Source organism: Prionailurus viverrinus, chromosome B2 (genome assembly GCF_022837055.1).
Source record: "Prionailurus viverrinus isolate Anna chromosome B2, UM_Priviv_1.0, whole genome shotgun sequence".
Classification (NCBI taxonomy): Eukaryota; Metazoa; Chordata; class Mammalia; order Carnivora; family Felidae; genus Prionailurus; species Prionailurus viverrinus.
Genome location: NC_062565.1, coordinates 39,538,751 through 39,566,563, shown reverse-complemented (window position 1 = coordinate 39,566,563; position 27,813 = coordinate 39,538,751). Strand labels below are relative to the sequence as shown.

The following is a 27,813-nucleotide window of genomic DNA, read 5'->3' as shown; positions in this document are numbered from 1 at the left end:
TACCTTCATCCGTTTTGTTTCTTACATTCCATATATGAGTGAAATCATATGGCATTTGTCTTTCTCTGACTGACTTATTTTGCTTAGCATTATACTCTCTAGGTCCATCCACGGAGTTGCAAATGACAAGATTTCGTTCTTTTTGATTGCCGAGTAGTATTCCATCGTGTATGTATACACAATGCACATCTTTATCCATTCATTAGTCGGTGGACATTTGGGCTCTTTCTATAGTTTGGCTATTGTCGATAGTGCTGCTAAATATTGGTGTGCATGTGCCCCCTCGAATTTGTATTTTTGTATCCTTTGGGTACAATACCCAAAGGTATTATTTCGGTAAGTACCTAGTAGATATGCAATTGCGGAGTCTTAGGGTAGTTCTATTTTTAACTTTCTGAGGAAGTTTCCTACTGTATTTCAGAGTTCCCAGAGTTCCATGTTGCAAAAAACCTTTTTATTGAAATTAAAAGTTTTCACCTGAAAGCTTCCTTGGTCTCCCTTCATGAATTTTTTCCTTGCCTTTGTTGGACTTTCAATCTCCAATTCCAGATTTCTTTTCAGATCTAGCAAGTGTTTTTTTTTAAATTGAGGTATCATTAACATATAACATTATATTAGTTTCAAGCATACAATATAATAATTCAATATTTGTATTATTGCAAAATGATCAGCATGGTAAGTCTAGTTAACATATGTCACCATACACAGTTACAGAATCTTTTGTGTGTGATGAGAATTTTCAGATCTCTTTTCTTAGCAACTTCTGAATATGCAATATGGCATTCTTGAGTGTAGTTGCTATACTGTGCTGAAAGTATTTATATACATCCTCATTTATGACTCACTGTTCCATATTATAATTCAGGAGCATCTCTTATTTGTAGACCATTTATTGGATTTCTAGGACTCTCCCTGTAACGTATTTCTGAGCTCTTCAAAATGTCTATATTCATTTCACATTTGGGTGTATTTCTGAAGTGACTCTTTTCTGTTATTGATTGGATTTTCCACAACATGAAATTTGCCTTTTATTGTTTCTAGTATGACAACTGTTGAATTTTCCCTTCTTCCATCACTGTCCTGTCCTATATCCTGTTTCCGTTAAAAAAAAAATCTATGTCTATTCTTGTTTAATAGCGGCCATGTCCTCTCCAATCATTTCTGGGGTTTCCTACACTTACATGAGCTCTGAGGCCGCGTCTGTGACAGGGGGCTGAGGGCAAGTGCAGGGTGTGGGACAACCAGGAGGAGAGGGGGTGAGCCTCCAGTCAGAAAAAGCCAAGGGAATCAGGGTGGGGGTGAGTAAGGACAGGATGTAGAAAAACATGTGCATTAGGTACAGTATTGGGCACTTTTCATAGGGACCCCATTTCATCCTCATAATAGCCCTAAAAGTGAGGCATTATTATCCCAAACCCACCCCTCCATGTACGTGGTGCACTTATCTACATTGAACTGGATGGGATGGAGACCCGGCCTCGAGAGAGCAAGGTGGCCCTCTAGTTCCCTGATAATAGTGACACCTTACTTTTGCTTACAGCAAGTATTATTCTCACTAAAATTTTGTAAGATTGGCTGAAAAGGCAATTGTCAATATCCCCCGAGAACAGGAAGCTGGGATTCAGAGAAGCCTGAGACTTGAGCCCTGTCTCTGGATTCCTGTGTTGTCCTTGACGTTTGGAACCAACGCAACCAGTGACGGAAACAGAGCATCAACCTCAGTACCTCCCAGTAATGGCTTCATATCCTGTTGTGCAACTTTCTGGAGCCTCTAGGTCAGAATGTCCCAGGCACCACCGTGGCTGTTGGGGTTGGTACACATGAAGGATGAAGAAGGCTGGGCTCTGGGGGCTGCTGTGGATGGTCTTCATCTCAGGTAAGGTGAAGAACCCGGTAAGGCTTCTGCCCAGAACCTTGGGGATCCCACCACAGAAAAAGCTTCCCTTTTCTTTGGAAGCTCCAGGGGAAGTGGCCACCCAGGATAGAGTCAACCGGTAGACATGCCAGACTGGGTTTCTCTGCCCAAACTTAACAGAATCGGGAGAATATAGAGGGTCTGAGAACAGAAATAAAAGGGGTGAATTAGGGAAACAGGCTATCTGTGTGTTTTGATGTTGTCAGAGATATGCAAAACCCTGGATGGGAAAATGATAGAGCAAACCTAAATTTGACATGATCCGAAATAATGTTTGAGTTTGAAGCTTTTGTTTTTTATAGTCCCTCATGATGCTTTTGATGTTGACCATCTATTTTTTTTAAGTTTTATTTATTTTGAAAGAGAGAGAGAGAGAGACCATGAGCAGGGGAGGGGCAGAGACAGAGGGAGAGAGAGAGTCCCAAGCAGGCTCTGCACTGGCAGAGCTCATGGGGCTCAAGCCCATGAATCGCGAGATCATGACCCAAACTGAAACCAAGAGTTGGTCGCTTAATTGACTGAGCCACCCAGGCGCCCCTGATGTTGACCATCTATTAACCCTAAAAGACATAATCAATTAAACAAATATTTCCCAGGGGCCACCTATGGGCTGGGAAATCTGCTATTGCTGAGGCATAGCAGAACAGAAGTGAAGAGAAGGGCCTGGTTCCCATTTTCATGGGAGCTGTAACCACAGGTGGCTGCTGTCTACTGGTGTTGGAGGGTATTGTTGCCCTAACTTGGTGGGTTTGCCCCATCACCACACCCTCACTTCTCTTGTGGTACAGCTCATGCTTTCACTAAAGATGAAAGCATTTGGGGCTTTAGTTGCCCTCTACCCCAATCCTTATGAATAAATTGGGATAAAACCAGAGAGAGGGAAAATGTCAACGGCAAAGAAAAGAAGGCTTTGCCTTGGAAAGATTATAAGGAAAGGGTGTTTTTCAGGAACCAACTACTTTGAGCAAAGTCACAGACACTCACCATGCAGAGCCTGCACACACACGGCATGTTGCATCTGCTCGGAGCTGGGGTGATAACCTAGATGGGCAGACAAGAGTTTGGTTCTCATTCCCTTGTGTCATATTCATGTTTCTCCAAAGGAGAACTGGGAGGAGATGGAGGGTCGACGCTTGTGTATTTGTGTGGGAGAAAACCAGCCCTGTATATGTCATTGTGTCCTATGGGGGTGGGTTGGGGGTGACCTAAAAACTCCATCTAGCTCCAGTATCCTAAAGAACAAAATTGCTAGGTACCTATTCAAGCATTGGCTGAGACTGCTCTCATCCCAACCAGACAGCTTCCTTGGCCAACCTAGCTCCGAGGTTTGGACCTAAGTCTAGGGTCAGACTATTCAGGCTTGAATCCTGACTCTACCACTTTCTACTGTGGAACTTTGGGTGAATCACTTAACCTCTGGGTTATGAAATCACCTTTATGTGCCTCAATTTTCTTATCTATGAAATAGGAATAATGACAGGTATCAACTTTATCGGTTTTGAAGCTTCAGTGATGAAGCCAGGGAGATGAAACAAGATAGTACTTTTAAACACTTAACAATAAAAGGTATTTGTTCTTTGTTATTTGTTCTTTGTTATTAACATCAGGTATTCCTTTCTCACAGTGGTATAAGACATGGTGCACACATAGCACTCCAGCACTGATTCCTTACTGTCTCCTCTCACAAAGGACAGGCAAATTCGTGCATAATCTCAGACTCCTGTAACTCCCACTCTCTTCGTCTGTTTGAGCTACTCTAACAAAATATGACAGACTGGGTGGCTTATAAGCAACAGGTACTTATTTCTCACAGTCTGAAGGCTGGACGTTCAAGATCATGCTGCCTGTCTGGTTGGGTTTTGGTGACGGCCTTCTTCCAGGTGGTAGACTTTGGACTTCTCACTATGTCCTCACAGGGTGGAGGGGACGAGGGAGCTCTCTGGAGCCTCTTTGTTAAGGGCACTAATCCTGTTCATGGGATTAATCATGACCTAATCATCTCCTAACACCGTCACCTTGGGGGCTTGGATTTCAACATATGAATTTGGGGAGGTGGGGGACACACACATTCAGAGCATAGCATCCACCTTGTCCAGGCAGTTGGCAAATAATTTATCTATAACCTCTTACATTAATGTTACAGAGGGTGGACAGAGGAGGTGTGTATCTTCCTCAGCTCAGCACAGTGCCTGGCACATAGCAGGCTCTCAGCCACGCATTGATGAATGAGTTAACCAGCCCCCTTGACTGTCTCTTGGAGGGACATTTCTGACCAGAGTTCATGGGACTTTCCAGGGAGCTTGCTTTTGAGGTTTCCTTAGGAACTGCAGTCTGGTCCCAGAAGAATTGGCCTGGTTTCATTTTCAAAATCCCCAGGAGTCTCTGAGTTGAGTCTTCTTAAGGTAAGGCGGAGGGCCCGCTGGAACTCTTGGCCCACGCTGGGATGAACATACAGGTGGGCTGTGATGATAGCCCAGGCGCTCCATCAAAGGGGCAGCTGTTGGCATTTTTCAATGGGCATTCTCAGAGCTATTGCCTGAGGATTTGAGTGTGTGTGCGTGCGGTAGTATTAATAAAAGCAGTAGTAGTTGTAAGTAGTGGTAGCCTGACCCACAGCGTGACCCAACATTACTGTCCAGCCCATTACTCGGTGTTCTAAAGAAGAAAGGAATCCAGGCTTAAGTGGATAAACTGTAGACCCCCAGTAAAGTTACAGAACCCTGTTGTGTCCAGCCAAAAACATAGATCTGGATCTTCCTATTTCCACTCAACTTGGCCCTCCTGTTGGCAAAGCTTCCTTAGACCAGACCAGAATTGATCTCTGTCCCCTACTTAGATGCAGTTCCCCTAGCTGTTTGGAGGAATCACTCTCGGCCAGTATCATGCCTTCACATCCACTCATCACCTTGTATGTCCTTCTCTATGATCTTCCCTTCTGTCATACCCCTGTCGTGCATGGTCTCAGCACATGTCTCATGTTCCGTCTTCAATCAGGCATTTTTTTCCTCTCAAAACCAATCATTTATGAAAGTTTGCACAACACCATGCAGTCTAGCTCTTGGAGTAAAAGAAAAATTTCTCACAGTAAAAAGATCTGGAGTCTAATGTGGCTCGCAGGGAAGGTTGCATGTTCTCTGTAGGCCTTGAGGATCTTATCTGAAAAATGAGTAGTTGAACCCGAAAAAGAGGATTCCTCACAGGGTCTAACTCTGCTTCCCTGCTTACAGAACTCCAAGCTGAAAATGAATCAAAAGAAGAAAAATTTATAAAAGAGGGGGAGACCCTGAATGTAAATTGTCCCTTCTCCACTGAGAAGTACTCCTACAGCCAGAAAGCTTGGCAGAAGCTGATAGATGGAAGGAAGCCTGTGACGCTGGCCTTAACAACGAGTACTTCAGGCAATCCTAGTCAAGTCCGGGAGGGCAGGTACTTCCTAGAAGACATCCCCAGTGAGGCCATCCTGCACGTCCAAATGACCAATCTTCAAGTGGAGGATTCAGGATTGTATCGGTGTGTGATCTACTATCTTTCCAAAGAGCCGGATGTCCTGTCCCCCCTTTTCCACGTGGTGGTGATCAAGGGTAAGTGACCTGGAGGGGGGTAAGAGGATGGGGAAAGCCAGGGCAGGTGGGGGTATGGGTGGTGGTGGTAGCACCAACAGGGGCATGGCTTAGGATTTCTAGCATCTTGGCTTCTCCCAGAAGTTCCTTGTCTCTCATCTGAGGTCTCTGAAAGGCGTTTGGTCCAATAGTAAGAAGGGCCTTCTATGTATGAGATTCCTCTTGGGGTAGCAGAGCTTAATTTGGGGTGCTATTGTAGGAAGTGGGGTACAGTGAAAGATGAGTGGTAGACTTGGATAACTTAGTCTCATTCCGTAGGTCCCCACGTGGAAGTCATTTCTTTGGAAAGCCTCTGTGATCTGCTATTTCCTTCCCAAGGGTGCATCTGATGGCCTTCCTGTGTGCTTCCAAAGCAGTGCTTCTCAAACTTTACTGTGTGCACAAACCACCTGGGGATCTTATTTCAAAAGAGCAGTCTCTGACACCATAGGTCTAGGGCAGGACCTAGATTGAGCATTTCTGATCTGCTCACTGGTGATGCTGCCACTAAGGCTGGCCTATGGCTCCCATTTTGGGTAGCAAAGCTCCAGAGCTCACTTTGGGTCCCCTCTCATAGGTGATGCGGCCTCACTGGATAGTAGTGGCCAGTTTACTTATCTGCCTCCCATGCTCATCTCTGAGCACCCTGAGAAAATGGCCTGTGCCTTTCTCAGCTCTGTTTCCCTAGCAACTAATGTAGCACCTGGCACACAGTAGGGCCTCGGTAGATGTTAACTGGAGAAATTAAGGAAGGAGAGGAAAGGGAGGAAGGTTCTAGTTCCTAACACCTGGGGAATCCTAAGCCTAAGGAATGCAAAGTTCATATGCAATCTATTAATAAAAGATAATTTGAAAAGCAATACGCTACAGGTTCTGGTGATTGCAAGGCAGAGAATGGTATAAGGTCAAGTAATTGGGGAATTATTCTTGAAGAAGGTGGAGGCAGATGGACTGGTGAAGGCAGGCAAGTGCAATTGCAACCACAGGAGTAGCTTGACAGTTCCCTTCGTTCCCTCTCTCTCCCTCCATACCCTCCTCCCTCCCTCCTCTCCTCTCCCTCTTTCTATTCTTCTCTTTCTTCCTTCCTTCTTTCCTTTTTCCTGTCTCTGACCCACGCTGACCTCACACTGATTCTTTAATCTTAGCAAAAGCAAAACTTGCTTCATGAATGGCCATGTTCATTTCCCTCCTCAGTTTCATTTACCCTGCCATCTCTCCCTCCTTCCTTACGTCCTTCCTTCCTTCCACCCACCCACTTCCTGACAATTCATTCATCAATTTATCCATCTGTTTATCCAATGTGCTTTCTTGCAGATCCTTTAAACACCACTGCCTCGGATGAGAATCATACCCGGAAACTGCAGATTTCCACCTTTCCTCCTACCACCACCAGAGCCCAGGGCACACTCGTTGACAGACCCAGGACTGTGACCAAACTCCCGCCCAAATCAACTGCTGACCTCTCCTCTCCTGGCTTTGGAGTCAACATCACAAATGTGACAGATGTCACCAGCTATGTTTTCAGGTCTCTGGGCCCCTGGTTTGATTCCGAGTCCCTGTGCTTGAGAAGATGTGGAGAGTGATGGATGGGGGACAGGGGAGGGCAGGCACAGACCTGAGTCCCCTAAGTCTGGTGAAACTTGCTCGGGGAGGAAGCAAGTGGTGCTAGAGTGGGCAGGAGGCTGTTGGAGTGGCTGCCACTCTCCCCAGTTCGCTTGTTTCCTCGCACACTAGAGGAGTAAGAAGAGGAAAAGGGTATCTTTGCTCAATTCCCATGGGTCTCAGCCAACTCCATGGGCCTAATGGTGTAGTGGAGAAAGCACTCAGAGCGAGGGCCCCTGGATTCCAGTGCCAGCCAGATTGATTGGCTGTGTGACTTTGGGTGAGTCACAAACCCTCTCTGGCTTGTTTCCTTGTCTAATCAGAAGTAGGGAGGCTAGAAAATGTGGAGCTGGAAGCCAGAACCTAGCCCAACTGCTCTCAGCGGCTGCTATGTGTTAGGATTACCTGGAGTGTTTACTTTTGTTTTGATTTGTGTTTAATACCGATGCATGTGCCCTCTTGTAGGCCAATAGATCAGTATTTCTGGAGATGGGGCTGGTCTCAGTATTTTTATGAGAACTTCAGGAGATTTCTTAATATGCAGGCAAAGCTAAGAACCATTAGCTTTGTATGCATGCCCCTCTTTACAGTTCATTATTCAATGTAGATTTATCTTTGAATGTGTTTACCATTAAGGATTGAATTAACAGAGAAATATTCCTGCTGATCTAACACGTCCGAACTCCACATTCTCTTTCTAGTCTCTCTTCATGTTCATACATATTTAACATGGCAGTAATTCTAATTACAAACTTGCCATTATTTTTCCATGCTAAAACTGTTCTTTGATGTTGCTAGACTTTGTGATTGTCATCTCAACAAATGCATCTTTTTCTATCAGTGGAAAAGCCAGAGCTTATGTCTTCACTTGTCTGTCTATAGACACTGAGATTGTTTTTATTTTTTTTAACATTTATTTATTTATTTATTTATTTATTTTTGAGAGATAGAAAGAGACAGAGCATGAGAGAGGGAGGAGCAGAGAGTGAGAGAGACACAGAATCTGAAGCAGGCTCCAGGCTCTGAGCTGTCAGCACAGAACCAGGCGTGGGACTTGAACTCACAAACTGCAAGATCATGACCTGAGCTGAAGTCGCATGCTCAACCGACTAAACCACTCAGGCACCCCATCTTTTTTTTTTAATGTTTATTTTTAAGAGAGAGAGACACAGTGTGAGCAGGTGAGGGGCAGAGAGAAAGAGACAGAGACAGAGTCCGAAGCAGGCTCCAGGCTCTGAGCGTCAGCACAGAGCCCAACAGGGGGCTCAAACTCACAGACCATGAGATCATGACCTGAGCCGAAGTCAGACGCTTAACTGACTGAGCCACCCAGGTACCTCATCATTTTTGATAGTATTGATAACTCTGAGATGAACATTTTTGCAGACATCCTTTTTCTTCTTTTAAATGATTTATTCAAAAGAAATTCCCTTCAGAGAATGTGAACGTTTATATCACTCTGTATCCATATTGCCAAATGGTCCTCCAAAGATTGGAAGCACTTTGTGTTGCGATCCACACTGTATAAGTGAAGCAGTTATCACTGTGGGGATCCTTTGTCTATAAGGATTTAGTATGTGGAAAATATTCCTGCTAAATTGGATGTGAACTGACACCTGCTTTCAGCTCTCTCCTACCATGCATGAGGAGCTCCAGGAGGGTACAGGCACTGCCTTCCTCCCCACACCCCTAATGGCTGTTTTGCTGGTACCAGCCTAAGTGCTTGGTACACAGTAGGTGCTTATTAAACCTTTGGGGACTAAATACACGATCTAGTGAGAATGAATATTTTTCTTTTCTTTTCTTTTTAAGTTTATTTCCTTATTTTTGAGAGAGAGAGAGAGAGAGAGAGAGAGAAAGCACTAGCAGGGGCAAGGTAGAGAGAGAGGGAGAGAGAGAATCCCAAGCAGGCTCCATGCTGTCAGCACAGAGCCCAATGAGGGGCTGGAACTCACAAACCTTGAGATTGTGACCTGAGCCCAGATCAAGAGTTGGATGCTTTACCGACTGAGCCACCCAACAGTTTTCTTTTTAAATTAGTTTGATTTTCCAGCATGGAAATTGAGAGTGCATACTTTTTGCCCACTTTGTTACCAGAAGCTGCGTCTCTTCTATTTACTTTCTTAACTAATGTAAACCATTCTATCAGTCAGAATCCAGCCAGGGAAGCAGGAGCCCTTGAACTGTTTGAAAGAAGAGATGATTTAGTACAGGAGGCTGTTTGCCCAGGTGATGGGAGAAGTGAGCTTCCAATCTGGGGCCGGATGGGGGAACATCTCAGGGGAAGACACTGTCCCCCTGCCTTAGGGTGCGTTCCCCAGAAGCAGACAAAGAGAAAGGTCTTGTACAAATATAGAAAGCACAAAAAAGGCAAAAAGAAGGAAGCCTAGCAAGGGTGTCATTACCACGCCCTGTCCCACAGTGGGGAACTCTGGGACTCAGTCCCGCAGGGGGTTTCTGGTGGAACCCATGGGCCTTGCGTACATCAGGGCTGCAGGAGCTGAAGTATTTATACTCCTGAATTCCCAGTCTTCCCTCAGGCACGGCCCAGGGGCACACGAATTCCCAGGCACTGGGGTGGGGACAGTGGTCGGGCAGTCTGTGTGCAGCCTCAGAAAGGGGTGCGGTGGGCGCTGGCCTTCAAGAGTGGATGCCCTCCAGGCGCTCCGGGCATGAGAGTGTGATAGGGCTAGGAGGGTAGAGGAGACTTGAACACCCAGTTAGCCCAGCTGAGCAGCGGGCTGCACCCCACCAAGGAGGGCGCTATTGTAACCGCCAGCCACAGAGCCCCAGAGGAGCCACCAGGGACTGAACCTGACCATCCACTGGGAGATGTAGCTCCAGGTGAAGGAGGAAGGCTCCCAGTCCCCTGGCAGCGTAAAGGGGCCTCTGCCTCTTTCCACGGCCATTCTCTCATTTCTCCCTTTGCCAGCGAGTTCACGCATTCGATTTTAAGTTTTGCGTGGGCAGATGTGTTGATGTTTAAACGATTGCTTTGTCTTATTCCTTGATGTGCTCGATGCTATTTCCTCGATGCTATTTTTTTCCCATTTTATTTAAATCTTTAGTCCCTCTTGTGGGGGTGGGGGAGGGATGTATTTTGCTGTATGTTATAAATTGTATAAAAGATGACTTTTTCTTCATATTGCGATCCAGATGCCCCAAGATTGGTTCCTAAACAATCCTTGACTTCCTCCTGGGCTGCCAATTTCCTTAGATGTTAAATTTGTTCGTCACATTAGGTCCACAGCTGGGCTTCTGTTTGTTTCACTGCCGCCTACTTCTTTTGACCCTGTGTGTTATCATGCAGATTAGCTGTGCTGTAATCCGTTTCCATATCACGACAGGTCAAGTTTCCTCACTCATGGGCATCTCCTTCTTATGGTATCCACTAATGCTTTTCCAGGGCTTTTATTTATGTATTTATTTTAATGTTTATTTTTATTTTTTGAGAGAGAGAAAGTGCGAGTGGGAGAGGGGCAGAGAGAGAGAGACAGAGAGGAAGACACAGGATTCGAATCAGGCTCCAGGCTCTGAGATGTCAGCACAGAGCCTGATGCGGGGCTCGAACTCACAAACCGTGAGATCATGACCTGAGCTGAAGTCGCTTAATAGACTGAGGTACCCAGGTGCCCCTCCCAAGCGTTTTAGAATCATTATGCTAAAATCTATAAAAAATCATGGTGGGATTTTGGTGAGGACTAGCTTCTGTTTACAGATGGGGAAACAGAGGCCAGAGCAGTGAGGCCCTCCAAGGAACTAGGCTCTGCTGCTGAGACTAGAAACCAGGTTTCCTTTCTGGAACTTGGGTCTCTGCTGCATCTCAGTGAGGAAGAGGAGCCCAAGCTGGCAGCCCTCCCCTCCCCTCCCCCCATGCCACCCCAAGCCTCTTCTGCACGTGGGCCTATGCTCTTTACTAGATATATTTTTAGTCAGCAGTTTTAGGCAATGGGACATACTAAAGGCACAGGGCTGGTCAGTATGGGGACAGGTGCTGGGAGGACCTAAGCAGCTAAGAGAAGGGGCGTGAAGGACTTTTGTAAACACTCAAGTGTGAGGCATGCATCAGTGGTAGCAGCTTCATTGTCTCTTCTTTCCCCCAGGGTCTCTGTGACCAGCATCATCATTATCGTGTTGTGTGGAGTCTTGAGCAAGAGCCTGGTCTTCACGGTCCTGTTGGCTGTGACAAAGAGGTCATTTGGACCCTAGGCCTGCGAACCCATGAGAGTAACCTCTGACCTCAATTTTGCCTGAGGAGGGGTGTGAGGAGGAAGGGAAGGAGGGACAGTGACAGGAGTTGAATCTGTGACACAGGTTTTCTCTAAGGCTCAGGTCCCACCTTCCCAGCTCGGTTAATTCACTAATAACCTTGGGTGTGTGAGTTCGTCCCCTCAGAAGAGAAGATACGATTGCAAACATGCCCATTCTACCAGCGGCTCCAGATTTGCCTTAAATAAAGACAGAGTCCAATGCTCTTCAGTGTCGCTGTCTTGTGGGGGTTGTGCGGTGTATACAGAGGGCACTGCTGCTAATTCTGCCCTTGTTCTTGCCCTGAGCCATAACATTTAGGCCTGACCTGGAAGGAGCTCCCACTACAGAAGCATCCTGTTCTCCCTGCCCCTGGGCCTTCCTCTCCTCTAGAATCAGGTGCATGAATTTCTCTTTTCATCTGTGGCCCTTTCCCATACTTCCAGAGAGGGGGGTTGAAAACCATGGAATGAGGAGAAGACAAGACACCATGGTAAGAATTCCTTATTTGGGATAGAGAAACCAAGTCAACCAAAAGGTTGTATCCTGGGAAGGTATGGGATGAGATAAGATCCAAAGCATAGGACTTATAGATAATCTCATTTGTCGATTGGGTGCATTGTCAGGGGAACATTTGATCTCTGGATCCTTAGAACATACCCATGAAGGCCAAAACGTAGGTGAGTAGAAACATACCTCAATGTAATAAGGCCTTACATAAACACCCCAGAGCTAATAATATACTCAGTGGGGGAAAACTGAGAACTTTCTCCCTAAGGTCAGGAACAAGAGAAGGATGTCTACTCACACTGTTTTTATTTGACATAGTACTGGAAGTCCTAGCCACAGCAATCAGACAACAAAAAGAAATAAAAGGCATCCAAGATGGTAAGAAAGAAGTAAAACTTTCACTATATGTAGATGATGTGATACACTCTATAAAAAGACCCTAAAGAGTCCAACAACAAAAAACTGTTAGAACTGATAAATGAATCTAGTAAGGTCCCAGGATACAAAATCAATGCACAGAAATCCATTGTCTTCCTATACACTAATAATGAAGCAGTAGAAGGAGAAATTAAGAAAATAATCCCGTTTACAATTGCATCAAAAAAAATGATACTTAGGAATAAATGTAACCAGGGGTGAAAAACCTATACTCTAAAAACTATAAAACATTGATGAATGAATTTGAAGATGGCATAAAGAAATGGAAAGATATTCCATACTTGTGGTTTGGGAGAACAAATATTGTTAAAGTGTCCATATTACTCAAAGCAAGCTACAGATTTAATGTAACCCCTATCTAAACACCAACAGCCTTTTTCATAGAACTAGAACAAACAATCCTAAAATTTGTACAGAGACACAAAAGACCCTGAACAGCCAAAGCAATCTTGAAAAAACAAAACAAAACAAAACTGGACACATCACAATTCCTGACTTCTATATTACAAAGCTGTAGTAATCAAAACAGTATGGTACTGGCACAAAAGTAGATACATAGGTCAATGGAACAAAATAGAAAGCCCAGAAATAAACCCATAATTATATGGTAAATTAATCTTTGACAAGATTATGCAAGAGGCAAGAGGCAAGAATATGCAATGGGAAAAAGACAGTCTCTTCGACAAATGGTACTGGGAAAACTGGACAGCTCCATGCAAAAGAATGAAACTGGACCACTCTCTTATACCATACACAAAAATAAATTCAAAATTGATTAAAGACATAAATGTGAGACCTGAAACCATAAAAACCCTAGAAGAAAACACGGGCAATAATTTCTCTGACATCAGCCGAGGGAGGGGAAATAAAAGCAAAAAATAAACTATTGAGACTATATCACAATAAAAAGCTTCTTCACAACAAAGGAAACAACCAACAAAACTAAAAGGCCATCTACTGAATGTCATTATTTGCAAATGACATGTCTGATAAAAGGTTAGTATCCAAAATATACAAAGAACTTACATGACTCAACACCAAAAAACCCATAAATAATCCAATGAAAAAATGGGCAGGGGTGCCTGGGTGGCTCAGTTGGTTAAGCGTCTGACTTTGGCTCAGGTCATGATCTCACAGTTCATGGTTTCAAGACCCGCGTCGGGCTCTGTGCTGACACCTCAGAGCCTGGAGCCTGGTTTGGATTCTGTGTCTCCCTCTCTCTCTTTCTGTCCTTCCCCTGCTCACTCTCTGTCTCTGAAAAATAGATAAAAACATTAAAAATTTAAGAAAAAAAAAACGGGCAGAAGATGCGAACAGACATTTCTCCAAAGAAGACATACAGATGGTCAACAGACACATGAAAAGATGCTCAACATCACTCATCATCAGGGAAATGCAAATCAAAACCAGAATGAGATATTACCTCACACCTGTCAGAATGGCTAAAATCAACAACACAAGAAACAACAGGTGTTGGTGAGGATGAGAAAAAAGGGGAACTCTCTTGCACTGTCAGTGGGAATGCAAACTGGTGCAGCCACTGTGGAAAACAATATGGAGGTTCCTCAAAAAATTAAAAATAGAATTACCCTATGATCCAGGAATCACACTATTAGATATTTGTCCAAAGAATACAGAACACTAATTTGAATGGATACATGCACCCCTAAGTTCATTGCCACATTATTTACAATAGCCAATCTATGGAAGCAGCCCAAGTGTGCATCCATAGATGAATGGATAAAGAAGATGTGGTGTAGATACACAATAGATATTAGCCATAAAAAAGAATGAAATCTTGCCATTTGCATCAACAAGGATGGACCTAGAGAGTATAATGCTAAGCGAAATAAGCCAGTCAGAGAAAGGCAAATACCATATGATTTCACTCATATGTGGAGTTTAAGAAACAAATGAGCCAAAAAAAAAAAAAGAAAGAAAGAAAAGAAAAAAAAAGAGAAAAAGAAAGAGAGAACCAAACCAAGGAATAGACTCTTAACTATAGAGACCAAACTGATGGTTACCAGAAGGGAGGTGGGTGAGGGGATGGAGGAAACAGGTGATGGGGATTAAGAGTCCACTTACCTTGATGAACACTGAGTAATGTATGGAACTGTTGAATCATTATACACCTGGAACTAATATAACACTGTATGTTATCTACATTGGAATTAAAATAGAATGAGCTAAGATAATAAAATAAAATAAAATAAAATAAAATAAAATAAAATGTTAAGTGAAAAAAATAGAAGTATGTGACTAGAATGAGGCCACATGAGCAGTAAGTCACTACTTACTAGCAAGAACAAAGGCTAGAGTTACTTTGCTGAAGACCAAGGGCCTGGAAGCCATAAAGAATGGTCCATGGTGGAATTCTGCCTATGTCTAAATGCCCCTTGTCCTTGTGTCACACGAGGGGCAGGGATGGTGGCCCACAAATAGGCCCCTCTCCCTTTCAGAACAGAAGAAGTAGAAAATCAGAAAATACTGATTTAAATCTGTTAGAGTTTGCAAGACATGGCTGGGCCTGAACATCTATTTCATGGGTGAGCATGGGAGCTACAGGGGAATTATAGAGCAGACAGAGGAGGAAGGCAGAGTGAGAATAAAAGTGCACACAGGGACAGACTGCAGAAGTCTACCTGGGGAAACCAAGAGGCAACGGACTGCAGAGGCCACAGTTAAGGTCATAGCATGAGACAGTCAAAGGGTTGGATCACCTATTAGAATTCTGCACCCAATTCCAACGTGTGTGTGTGAATGTTCCGGGAGGGGGTGGTTTCCCCACATCAACAGGCAATTCTGGGACACCAGCTGGGTGTCCTGAAATTCAACTCAATTCTGATACTATCGACCCAGAGATAGCATCAGATTCCACAGATTGAGGGCTCAGTCCCACAAGACTCTCCCTCCCCATCTTTAGATGCCATTGACAAGCGCGGGCTATCACTTGTGCTTCCGATCTACCTGCTCTGGGAGGTTCCAGTGATCCCCTCCTTGGATTCCATCTATTTGTTAGAGCAACTCACAGAACTGAGAAACATTTACCTACTAGATTACTGGTGTTTTATAAAAGACTATTAAAGGGTATGAATCAACAGCCAGAAAAATAAATAAGGCAAGGTCCTGAACAAAGGGGTTTCTGTCCCCATGGAATTTGGGGCCCAGCACAGTGGCACATGGAAACATTCTTGTTTCCCAGCCTGGAAGCACTCCAAACCCCCTCCTTTTTTTTTTTTTTTTTTTTTTTCATGGAGGCTCCATTACACAGGAATGATTGATGAACTCATTGGTCATTTGTGACTGATTCAAGCCCTTCTGCCTTCCCCAGAAATCAGGGGGTGGAACTGAAAGTTTCAACCCTTGTCACAAGGTTAGTTCCCCAGGAAACAGCCCCATTCCTTCCAGGATTTCCAAAAGTCACCACATTGACAAACTCAGAGGTAGCAGCAAGGGGCTTGTTACGAACAACAGGACATCCATGACACCTTTATGGCTCTGAAGTGTTTCCAGGAAGTGAGGACAAGAGACCAAATATGACAAAAGATGCTCCCACTGCTCTAATGGCTCATGAAATTTCAAGGACTTTGGGAGCTATGATCCAGACGATGTGGATGAAGTCCAAATATATATGAGAAATATATTTCGATTATCTGAATGACCAAACACGTATTTCTTATAATTCACAATGTCACACAATCTAGTGATGTTGCCATTGGTGCCCCTGCCCTTGCACTCTTGAAGTCACCCTGTCTTTGGCACCATGTTTTTCCTGGGCCATCAGTGCTTAAACTTCTTCTGTGACAGCCATCTCCAACTGGCTCTGCATCTTGTATCACACCTTCAGGATCCAGAATCCTGGACAGGATATTGCGTCTGGCCAAACTTAGTTCAAGTCACATGTGTGGCACATAGATGTTGGGGAGAGGGGCGGGAGAAATCTCTGCCTCCACCCTCAATAGTAGAGGAAGTAGAGCTCTGTGCCCTAGTGAGAGTCGTGCACTGAAGCATGTCCCTCAGGTGGAGAAGGTATTGGGTGCTGGAGAACCAAAAGATGACAAATATCTGATTTGTCGTGGTTACTGCTAGCACTGTCGTGTTTGCGGGCTTCATGCCTCTGCCTGGGCTGGGAGCTTAGGGATGCGCACAACTTGCACACAGGACGGGTGCCTGACGAACGCCTTGGGGCCCGTCTGACCTCAAACGGAGCTTTTGCAGGCATTGTCTATTTGGACCACTTGCCTCAGAAACCCTTGGGCTGCTGGTTAAAATGCAGACTCCAGAGCTTTCCCAGACCGAGCAAATTGGAATCTCTGGGGGTTGGTGCTCAGGCATGTGTATGTTTGCCAGCCTCCTGAGTGATTTAGCCACGTGCCCATACTTGAGAACTGTGGTGTGGAATAAGATTAAAGAAGGCAGATCATCAGAAAGGTTTGAGCTCTGTCTTGGAGGACAAGCCAAATTTGGATGCATGCTGTCATTCCAGACAGGGGGAACTGGTAAGGGTTGCAGGATGTAGTGGTCAGTGGGCAGGGATGGAATGTCCTGGTGACCTGAAGAGGTGAGTGGAATGGAGGGGTCGGTCCGGACTTGGCATGGTGGAGAACAGGACGCTATTGAGTGTTGACTAATGGGCAGTGACGTAATAGCAGCAGGAAGGAAGATGTCACAAGGACAGTGTTTGCTCTTTTCTCTTCTTCTGCATTTTCCCGAGCTGCTCTCTCTTCACACTTCCCTTCTCAACTGCAAAGTAATAGTCAAGCCTCTCTGGGAACATGGAAGACATCCCTGAGGGGCAACATCCTCCAACAATGGGAAGAGCCCTGGGACAGCCAGTACCCAGTGGATCCTGGGATAGGATGGAGGGGACAGGGCTCTGGGGTGGCCATGGCTACTGCTGCTGCTGCTGCTCTGAGCCTCGGGTAAGGAGATGCAGGGGGAGGGTTGGAGACGGCCAAAGGGGTACTGCTAAGAGGGATTTCTCTCACTTCTTTAGGAGAGACTGAATGGGATCAGGGTGTGGGCTAGACACAGGAAAGGGAAGAGAAGGTAATGGATGCAGACTGTTAGTTAACCCTGTCCCAGCAGGAACTGGGTGATGAAACAGAATCTGGAGCTTTCTACAGTATACCGTGAAGTTAAGAAAACTACACGAAGTGAACTGAACAATCTCTTATTGCTGTGTTGATTTCCTGGGAGGTGGAAAGTGTAAGATACAGTCTCTCCTTAAAGGAATCAGGCACTGAGGTAGAGGAGGCATTAGTAGAAGGCAAAGGTAAATAACAAAAGGGCAAAGCCACAGCATGAACACAAAAATATGGTGGAAGTCCCTCTAGCAAGGCACAGGGAGGCAGTGTGGAAAAGAGGGTTCTGGAATCAGACAGAGCTGGGTTCAAATCCTATCTCTGCCACTGTCTACATTTGTCCTCTCAGGAAGTCCTCCAACCCCTCTGAACCTCAGGGTCCTCAATATTTATTTGTAAATGGTACCTAAGTGTTGTCCTAAGGGGGTTGTTCCTAAGAGTTAAACAGCAGACTGATGTTTAATGATCAGTATTTAGAGCATAGTCAGTGCTTAACAAAAGTTATGGTGGGTGATGATGGTGGGTGGGGGTGGTAGTGGAAACAGGGGCAGGGTGATCAAAGGTATTGAGGGTTGAAAAGGGAAGGAGATGAGCACAGGTGGAACTGTCCAGGTAGACTCCCTCTAGGACCAGAAGGGGTGGATGTGGGTGGAGAGGAGTGGGGGAGAGCACTCAGCCTGGGGACGGCAGGAGCTGGGATGAAGTACTGGGTGCTGGAAAGCCAGGGCCGTGTCTGGGGAAGCACAGGTAGAATAGAACATGGGTTGTAAAACGGGTCAAGTTCTCTTTCATTTTTTTTTTTTTACCATTTTATTATTAAAATTTTTCAGTCTACAAAATACGGAAAGAATAGCCACCGTAAACTTGTTACCTAGATCAGAACATTCAACCATAATTGATATTTTGCATTATTTGCTCCATATGTGTGTACGTTGCTGAGATACATATTTATAAATGTTAATTGTAAATATAAATGTGTTTATTAATTCATTACATATGTTAACACATATTACATATATTTATAAATATGTATGTTTATATTATATCATGATATATAACTATACAATTGCATATCATATATATGTATATATAAAATTGCTGAACCATTTCAAAATAATTTACAGAAATCCTAAATTATTTATTTAAATAATTTTATTTATTTAATATTATATTATTGAATATTAACATTTAATAATATTTATAATTATAATAATAAATATTTATACTATTAAATATTAATATTTAAATATTTAAGTGCTTGATGGAGCTGCTAATACTTTTGATCTGCGACCTTGTATCTGTGGTGGGGTCTGTGGATGTAGGGATGGTGGAAGGAACATTTGCTCAGTGCAACACTTTGACTTCTCATTCTAGGATTCCAAGCTGTAGGTGAAGAGGAGAAACAAAAGTGACTGCTAGATGGAGCGACCTTGACCACAGCCTGCTCTTAAAGTGTCATGCTCTACTCCAGCCTGAAGGCCTGGCAGTGGGTGAGGAGCCAGCGCCCCCCAGAGACAGTGGTGTGCTCTTACACTTAGAAACAAAGACCCAGGGGCGCCCGGGTGGCTCAGTCGGTTAAGCTTTGGTTTTGGCCCAGGTCATGATCTCGCGGTTTGTGAGTTGGAGCCTTACATTGGGCTCTGTTCAGAGCCTGGAGCCTGCTTTGTCTGTCTGTCTCTCTCTCTCCAAAAAATAAAAAATACTAAAAAAAAAAAAAAAAAAAAAGGAAAGAGAAGAAAAGAAAGAAACAAAGACCTAAACTGGCCCAGACCAGGGATACCTGTTGAAGGTTGTCCCACGGAACCCATATTCAAGGTCACAATGGCAGGGCTCCAGTGGCAAGACTTAGGACTGCACTGGTGTGTGGTTGACCTCAGAACCCCCATGTCCTGTCCAAATGGATTTGGCTGATACAGTGCAAAGGTGAGAAGCAGCGAGACCCTGGACAGGAAAGGAATGGCTTTTTCGGAGGCTGGCCTCAGCCACAGGCTGAGAGGGCTGCTTTGGATGCCAGGTGGCACAGAGAGAGCAACTGGAAAAGCTCCAGACCTGAAAGCAGTGCACCGGGTTCTTCCATGCCCACTCTGTCAGTTTGCGAAAGTCCTACCTAGCTCCTCTCTCAGCCTCAGCTTTCCCACCTGTCGAGAAAAGAAAGTTGGGCTAGGTGATCTCAAAAATTCTCTTACTCTACGTCAGAGAACCTGCTAGAGGAACTAGACACCTGAGCATCGACTTTGTGCCAAGTACTGGGTTCATCCATCTCCCTTCTATGAAATAGGTGCTGCTGCCCCATGGTACAAGGGTGGGAGGCTCCAAGAAGTCAGGTTACTTGCTGTATCTTTCAGCGGGTACTTGGTGCAGCTGGGATTCTACAGAAACCCGCCTTGACTGGATGGTTCTTGGTGAATCCTGGAAATGGGCCCAGTTTGCCAATAGAAAGCTGCCCCCTTTGTCAAGGGATTTAAAAAGCAGTGGATGAGGGATAGATTCTAGAGACCAAAATGAAGGGCCTTTCACTGACCTTGAGTTGCTTCTTATTGGTGGGGGCACCGTCAGTTTATTGGAAAGCCCATCTTCCCACGTGGGGAGACAGAGCTGGGAAGGTGAGGCCGACAATTTTGCCTCAAGCTTCTTGAGAAACATTCCCTTTTGGAGCTGGTGGGCTGGAGGGGCCTCCACCCCACAGGACACTGCTGGCCCACGCCCTGCTAACCCCAATATGTGACTATCATGAGAGGGCTGGGCTTAAATCGGACTGCAAAGTATCTGGAAATAAAGAGTTGACTATGCAAACTGATGGGGCTGTAGGCAGGACGGAGGGAAGATATTGAGCCCACGTCATAGAATATAGTCATTCCCCAGGACTTTAGAAACATCCAGTGACACCCAGTAATTAACTGGCTGGTTGCAAAGGATTTATGCGGTCAGTTAAGGGGTTTCATTGCCCTCTACTCAGGGACATTTTATTTTATTATTATTTTTTTTAAGTTTATTTTTATTTATTTGTTTAGAGAGCTAGAGAGAGAGCAAGCAGGGGAGGGGCAGAGCGAGAGGGAGACAGAATCCCCAGCAGACTTTGCACCATCAGTGCAGAGCCTGACACAGGGCTTGCACTCATGAACCATGAGATCATGACCTGAGCTGAAATCAAGCGTCCAACGCTTAACTGACTGAGCCACCCAGGCACCCCAGGGACATTTTATTAATTTGGTCTTGGTGTCTGGACGCTGTGGGAGCACTAACACCTTGCTCTTCACCCAGGGAGGTGGGGGCTGTAACAGGACTAGGAGAGGTGTGCTGGCCCAATTCCCATTCTCCCTGTGCCCTGAACATCTTCAGTGACCTTGAGAAAGTCTCTCACCCCTTTCTGGCTTCCTCCACGGTGATACTCAATGGCTCCATTTCTCTGGGTTCTTCTGTATTTATTGAGTTCAGAGAAACAAAGGCCTTATATTTTACACTTGGCAGAATTCGCCCACCCCAGACACCAGCAGATGGCATGGGCCCACCAGGTCCGAATCCATCCTTCCGCCTGGTTCCTTTACTCAAATCTTAATAAAGACAACAAGAAAAATAATCAGGAGTGACTGATTCCAGACTCTTGCATGAGAAGTGTATCGAGTTTAGTACAGGATAAATGTAAACATAATTACTTTCATCAAGCCACAAAAGATGCTGTGGAAGACTAATAAATAGTAGCTTCATCCAGTAATTGCAGAGAACTTCAGGCTAATGTGGCTAAGGAAACCAAGTCTAATACAGATTGCTCCTGCCTGAAGGAATTATTAGTCTCACAAGGGAAACAAAATATAATATTCTAAAAAAGTTTCTTTCTGAGGAGGGGTTGGTGTGCCCGGAGTTAGACTTTCCCTCAGTGGATTGTGGGGAGTCCTTCTTTATTCTTCTTGACTTTTTCTTCAGTTTTCCAGGTGAGGGAGGGCATGGCAGTTGCCAACCAGAGAAAGAAACTTAATATATTGGCGGGGGGGGGGGGGGGAATATTTGGAGGTGATAACATTGTTCACCCAATCCCACTGTAGGAAGGGAGGCCTGAAATGGGAATTTGAGAGGACAGAAGGTGGGCCCTGGAGGGCAGGAGGCCCTCAGGACAGAAGGAGGAGGAGGTTCTTGGTCTCATGGGCAAGTTCCATGTTGGGGCAGAAGCAAGAGCAGAAGGACTATTGTGGCAGATGAGCAATCACGTGACTGTGATGGTCTGGGTGGGCGTGGGTGCTGAGAGCTGAAAGACCCTGAAGGCTGAGACCAGCTGTATGTCACAGGATATATAGGAATGGAGTCAGGAAATGAGGGTCCCAGTGCTGGTTTTGTCTGTTGAGTGACCTTGGGCACTCCCTGTTACCTTGTTCCTTGGGGGGTTGGAATGGATGCAATTGAAGCCCCTACCTTTGACCTGCTAGGACCGTCTGAATGTTTCCCTCCCAGAGTCTAGTCCCATGGCAACGAACTTGGGAGAGGGCCACTCAGCGTGTAGGAGAAGAAGGGCCCACTCTGGCTCGGACTGAGTCGGCTGGATTGTGCAGATAGGCTGGCAAACTCAGGATATGTTGACCCATCCTCCTCAAGCATTATCTGGGCACCCAGTAGGAACCCAGTGTCAGTCAAGGCTCAGAAAGGCTTTTTATCTCTTCTAGAAAATGGCACTAGCCAAGAGAACCAACAAAGGCAATCTGGATCCAGGGTAAGTTGTGTCTGAATGAGGGTTGTTACATGGAGGCCAGAGTAAAGCAGTGTAAAGGCTTAGTTGGGGCCCTCAGCTCAGGCCCCACGTGTGGACACCGGAGAGCCAGGCTGGACCACACGGAGGACTTTCTCCTGCTCCAGGTGGGCCAAGGGAGTCCTGAACCCTAGCAGGAAGAATGACCTTTGCTTCTATTTCTATCCTGAAGCCCAGTGCAAGCCTTGAATGTCATCACCTCAAGTCAGCAAAAGTCCCATCCACCAGCCCCAGAGGAGAGGAGCTGGGGGTTGGGGAGCTAAGGACATACAGGTGTATTATACCCCTGCTTACAAGGCACCACCTGGAAAAAGTGGCCCAGGTGCAGTGGAATCTGAGTAATCAAGAGCCTCTTCCTTCCTTGGAGTCAAAGGAATGGGATCAACAGAAGTCCGTCCCTACCCAGACTTGCTGGGGAGTGGGGGCCAGAGGTGGGGGTCAGAAAACACTACCTGGAGGAGGAGAAACACTAAAGGCACAAAGGGAGTGGTGTTCCATGCCAGGGGCAAGTTGTGGGAACGCATGCACAGGGTATGCTGCCTACAGAGGTAGACAGTTGGGCTGAGTGGCGAGAAGAGGGTAAGGTTAACGCAGTACCATAAATTCAAATGGTGGAGAGCTTTAAAGGCCATGTAGTCACATGCACTTTGTCCTATAAGCAAAGGGCTTTTCCTAGGCCCCCTGAGGGGAGGAGTGAGGGTCTGGGTGCAGAGTGACCCAGCAGCTATGCAGGAAGTCTGGAGAAGGGAGGTGTTAGGTGCAGGAGACCAGGTAGATTCCTTTGGGGTGAGAGGGTTAAGATCCTGGGAAAAGTAGAGGCCTCATCTTCAAAGGGTGCGAACCCCTGTGTGGCTGCTCTCATGGCCAGGAGCAGGCAGATCCCCACCCTTTTGGACTCTGGGGGGTCAAACCTAGGATTCCAGTGCTCGCCCTTTCCCAGGACCTGCCAGTGTTGGCGACTGTTCTGACATGTGGATTCATCTTGTTCTCAGTCCTGTTTGCCTCTGTCCAGAAACCCCGGGCTCGCTCAGGTGAGTGAGAGCCAGGGACAGGCTTGGGTGGAAATGAATGAGATGAATGAATGGACACAGGCAACAGCTGCAGATGTGGGTTTAGAGGTTCCCAGAGGTTCTCCAGAACCCATCCCCTGACTTTCCTCACTTCTGTGCTCAGAAGTCTTTGGAGAGGAGGCAGGGCCCGCCCCTGGGGGTGAGGTGAATGGGGTTGGGCTGGCTCCTCGGAAGGGTGGAAGGGGCGGGGTGAGGATTTTTGCTACTGGCAATCCAGCCTTTCCTTCAGAGGGGGGAGGAAGATGCAGGCCGGGGCTGACATGGACGCATCATTTTCAAATACTGTTCATTTCTGTCCCTCCTCAGGCAAGACAGCCTCCTGGAGTGTCCCCAGGACACAGCACACCCAGGGAAGCAGACTTAACCTTCCAGGAGCTGACGGGCATGCCTTCCTCCCCTAACAAATACCACACTCCACTCTGTTCAGTGGTAAATAAGAGGCTTCCTGAACTTCTCTTGTGAGATCTCTGCCCAGCCCCTCTCTTACCCAGAGGGAGAAAAGCAGTACCAGGTGGGGGAGCGTGGAGGGCTGGGTGCAAAGAAACCCAGGGGGAGTCATCAAGACCAAGGGCATGGCAATTGATTTCTGTGTTAAGTACAACAACTGGGACTCACAAAGTGTAATTCAGATGACACTTATATTTGTCCTCTTACTGCCGTCCAGCCTTGCTTGGCTAGAGACCTCATTGACCCCCTGCTAAAGCCTATGGCAAGACCATCACTCTTCTGGGCATTAAAAAAAATAGGCTTTATTTTTGAGAGCAGTTTTAGGTTCCCAGAAAAACCGAGTAGACGGTACAGTGTTCCGCTCTAACCCCTGCCCACCCCTCCATACACAGCTTCCCCCGCCATGGACATCCTGTCCCTGAGTGGTAGAATCAATGAATCTACATGGACACATCAGTGCCACCCAAAGCCCATAGATCACCTTAGGGCTCACGCTTGGCGTTGTCCATGCTATGGGTTTGGACAAATGTGCACTGACATGTACCCACAGCTGGAGTACCACACAGAGTAGTTTCACTCCCTTCAGACCCCTCTGTGCTCTGTCTATTCATCCACGCCCTTCTGGGCATTTCTAAACAATATAAAGTTTATTCCCAAGCTAGCTTCAGTTCAGTCAACCGACTGAGTTACCCAGGCACCCGATACACATTTCATTCTATTCTATAACAGAATATAATGTGCACTTTAGTGGAAAACTGCATTGTCTCTAGCACACTCTCCCTTGGGTTCTCTGTTTCTGATTCTGTGGGAGCTATTTTATAGTTATGTAAGTTGTAGGTAAGTGACAGACATGCAGATTCTGTCCTTTTCTTCCTTCCGCTGCTGTGGATGGAGGTGGGGGGAGGGGGGAATAAACACCAAACTGGTTTGTTTCCCCTTGCAATTCAACATTGCTTTCCTCCATATAAATATATGCTTCTTGACTTCCTTTTCTAACCAGATCTAACATCTGCCTGGTTCACTCACTGAATATGAGTTTAAAAGAATCTTTAATGCATGTTTATTTTTATTTATATTTTTAAATATTTATTTATTTTTATTTATTTATTTATTTTGAGAGAGAAAGTGCATGTGTGCATATGTGCATGAGCGGGGGAGGGGCAGAGAGAGAGGGAGACAGGGCATCTGTCTGTGATGTCAGCACAGAGTCCCACGGGCTGAATCTCATGAAGTGTGAGGTCATGACCTGAGCTGATCCAGGTTGGGCCCTTAACTGACTAAGCCACCCAGGTGCCCCAACGCATGTTTGTTTTTAACTGTAGTTTTGAAAACTATAACTCTGTTTATAAATTTCACTCAATCTTGCTTCTGACCCTGTCCTTGTATGATTCCATGGTGTTGAAACACACCCATATATGTTGTCGCCTGATTACCACACAGGTGCCTCTGTGATTCAGTGGGAAAGGTTGGTCTTCCCAATAGATGGTGATGGTTTATGGGACAGTCACCTGGGGCGGGTGGTGGTGGTGGGGGAAGGCTTTACCTTTCTCTCACACCATACACAAAATTAACTAAAATGGATCATAGACATAAAAATGAAAGGTATAAACAATAAAGCATCTAAAAGAAAACATAAAATAGGACCTTAGAGTGGGCAAATGTTTCCTAAACAGGACACAAACAAGAGTAACCACAATAGAGTACGCATTCAGGAGTTGGACACTGAATGTAGGATAGTCACACATTTATTCCACGTGGAAGTTCCAGAACTTTCTCACATTTTCATCAATACTGAATCCTACTCAACTTCCTAGTTCCTGCCAGTCTGCTGAGTACAATGTGAAAGCTCAGTGTTTTCACTTGAGTGTTTCTCTGATAACTCTGATAACTAATGAGGTCAAACATCTATCCGTGGGCTTCTTAGGCATTTTGATTTTTACTGTTTTACAACACTTTCTTCTGATTATTTTGCTGTTGAACTTCCTTTCTCCTGCTTGCTGATTCTTTAAACAAATTTTTTTAATGTTTATTTATTTTTGAGACAGCACGAGCAGGGAAGGGGCAGAGAGGGAGACACAGAATCCAAAGCAGGCTCCAGACTCCGGGCTGTCAGCACAGAACCCGATGCTGAGCTCGAACTCAACAGACCACGAGATCATGACCTGAGTTGAAGCTCAACCGACTGAGCCACCCAGATGCCCCATGTTCTGCTTGCTGAGTCTTAATAACCTCTTGGCTCATTTAGATATTCATTCATGGTCAGTTGTAGACACTGCAAATAGCTTCCCTCGGGCTCTCATCTGTTACCTGGCAACACACAAGCCAAGCCCAGGCCCAAGCCTCAGTGATTTGGTGCAGAAGATACAATGAGCCGTGGGGCGCCTGGGTAGCTCAGCTGGTTAGCCATCTGACTTCGGCTCAGATCATGATCTTGCAGTCTGTGAGTTTGAGTCCCTCGTCGGGTTCTGTGCTGACAGCCCCGGAGTCTGGAGCCTGCTTCAGATTCTGGGTCTCCTCCTTTCTCTGCCCCTCCCATGCTCATGCTCTGTCTCTCCATAATAAAGAAATGTTAAAAAAAATTAAAAAAAAAAAAGAAGATAGATACAATGAGCCATGGGGTCCTTGTCCCATACACCAAAACAAAAGGGGTCAGAGAACTGCCTCGAGCCGTGTGATACCCCGCTGCTGAGGAACCCATTGGCGACTGCCACTCAGGGGTGTTATGGCCTGCAGCTCTGTTCTGAGGGGTCAGCAGAATGCCTCTTCCCTTATCACATTATGGGAGGTGATGAGAAACTGTCTCCCAGGGGCATCAGGTGGTGGTGAGTGGCCTGTGTTCACCGACATTCTCTCTCATTCTAGGAAGAGACAAGTGCGTCCGTCCCGACTCTGAGTAGCTGTAGACCTTTACCCTCATGGCTCCTGTGGCTGCAGGCAGGAGGCCAGGGTCCACATGGAGCTGTTTGCCGACATTGCTTTTGTCCACGATAGCCTTTGCTTGGAAAATGAATGTTTAGGCTGTGAGCATAAACTACTTGTAACTACATGCCTCCTTCGCCACATCTCACTGTCTATATTAACGCGCCTTTGCTATTCCACTGTTCTGGTTAGTATTACTTTACTTTTCCAGGCATTTTCTTGCCCAGGCAAATGGTTTCATTGTTCATTATAGAAACTTCCTGGAAGATCCAGTGACTCTTCAATGTGGCGAGCATCAAGAGGTCGTTTGCACCCTAAGAATCTTTGAATCGCTGCCTCCACTGCCTCACCTTGCTGTTCCTAGCCAATCCTGGAGTGTTGTATTGCCATCTGTCCCCAGTCCTGGTGCAGCCCCTGCTATGCAAAGCCTGCCTTGAACTGAACTTCTCAATAAATTCTGACCTTGCCTTCCTCTAAGATGCTGCCCGCAGCTCTGCCGAGGCGATGTTCTCCCTGACCGCCACCAGCAATAAACTCAGCTTTCTCTTCTCTGAAGGTCATGTTGCTGATATTTGGGAAGCCAGCGGGCGACCATGTAATTAAATCCACCTGTTTTCCCTTTATGACTTGGGTTTGATGATCTTATTTAAGATGTACTTCCCAATCTGCAGCACGATAATATTTTGAATATTGTCTCTTAGAAACTGTGCAAAGAGGGGCGCCAGGGTGGCTCAGTTGGTTGAGTGTCAGATCTTGGTGTCAGCTCAGGTCATGATCTCCAGTGTGTGAGTTTAAGCCCCACAATGGGCTTTGCGCTGACGGCTCGAATCCTGCTTGGGATTCTTTCTCTGTCTCTCTGTCTTTCTCTCTCTCTCTGTCTCTCTCTCTCTCGGAAATAAACAACAACAAAATTTAAAAAAAAGAAAATGTGCAAAGATATTCTCATACGTGATCTTCTATTAGCTTTATAGTTTCGACTTTCACAAACAGCACACGACAAAGAAGTCTGCCCCTCATTAGCAGGGCAGAGTGTTGTTAAAATTGACCTCAGTTATCAAAAGCTGTGCTAACACTCTAGCCACCAACCACACGTGGCTATTTCACATTTAAGTTAATTAAATTAAATGAAAAATAAAAATTCAGTTCCTCAGTGGCACCTGCTACATGTCAGACGCTCAATGACTACATGTGGCTATTGGCTACGGGGCTGTGCCGGAAGATTCGGGACATTTCCACCGCAGCAGGA

At 45.7% G+C, this 27,813-nt stretch overlaps 1 protein-coding gene and 1 long non-coding RNA gene across 4 annotated transcripts; both read left to right on the top strand.

The window, feature by feature from the left end:
• Positions 1 to 1,782: 1,782 nt before the first annotated feature.
• TREM1 (triggering receptor expressed on myeloid cells 1) lies at positions 1,783 to 11,590 on the top strand. Its single transcript, XM_047859299.1, has 4 exons — positions 1,783 to 1,876; positions 5,143 to 5,496; positions 6,829 to 7,039; positions 11,220 to 11,590. The coding sequence occupies exons 1-4, from the start codon at positions 1,828 to 1,830 to the stop codon at positions 11,323 to 11,325; spliced, it is 720 nt and encodes a 239-aa protein (XP_047715255.1). The 5' UTR covers positions 1,783 to 1,827; the 3' UTR covers positions 11,326 to 11,590.
• Positions 11,591 to 17,028: 5,438 nt separating this feature from the next.
• On the top strand, positions 17,029 to 27,381 carry LOC125165151 (uncharacterized). Of its 3 annotated transcripts, none has more exons than XR_007151993.1 (6): positions 17,029 to 17,234; positions 18,771 to 18,886; positions 22,049 to 22,095; positions 23,124 to 23,162; positions 23,508 to 23,630; positions 26,511 to 27,381. It is a non-coding gene; the product is annotated as an uncharacterized LOC125165151 (long non-coding RNA). The 3 variants fall into 3 exon arrangements; XR_007151992.1 differs by having other exon boundaries at positions 23,072 to 23,162; XR_007151991.1 differs by having other exon boundaries at positions 22,049 to 23,162.
• The last annotated feature ends 432 nt before the right edge of the window (positions 27,382 to 27,813 follow it).

Excerpts from the sequence above, each read along its gene's own strand:
- TREM1 (XM_047859299.1), top strand. The coding sequence starts at position 1,828 with ATGAAGAAGGCTGGGCTCTGGGGGCTGCTGTGGATGGTCTTCATCTCA. Across the intron at positions 5,497-6,828 it reads CCACGTGGTGGTGATCAAGG|ATCCTTTAAACACCACTGCC; the intron begins GTAAGTGACCTG and ends GCTTTCTTGCAG. Across the intron at positions 7,040-11,219 it reads GTCACCAGCTATGTTTTCAG|GGTCTCTGTGACCAGCATCA; the intron begins GTCTCTGGGCCC and ends TCTTTCCCCCAG.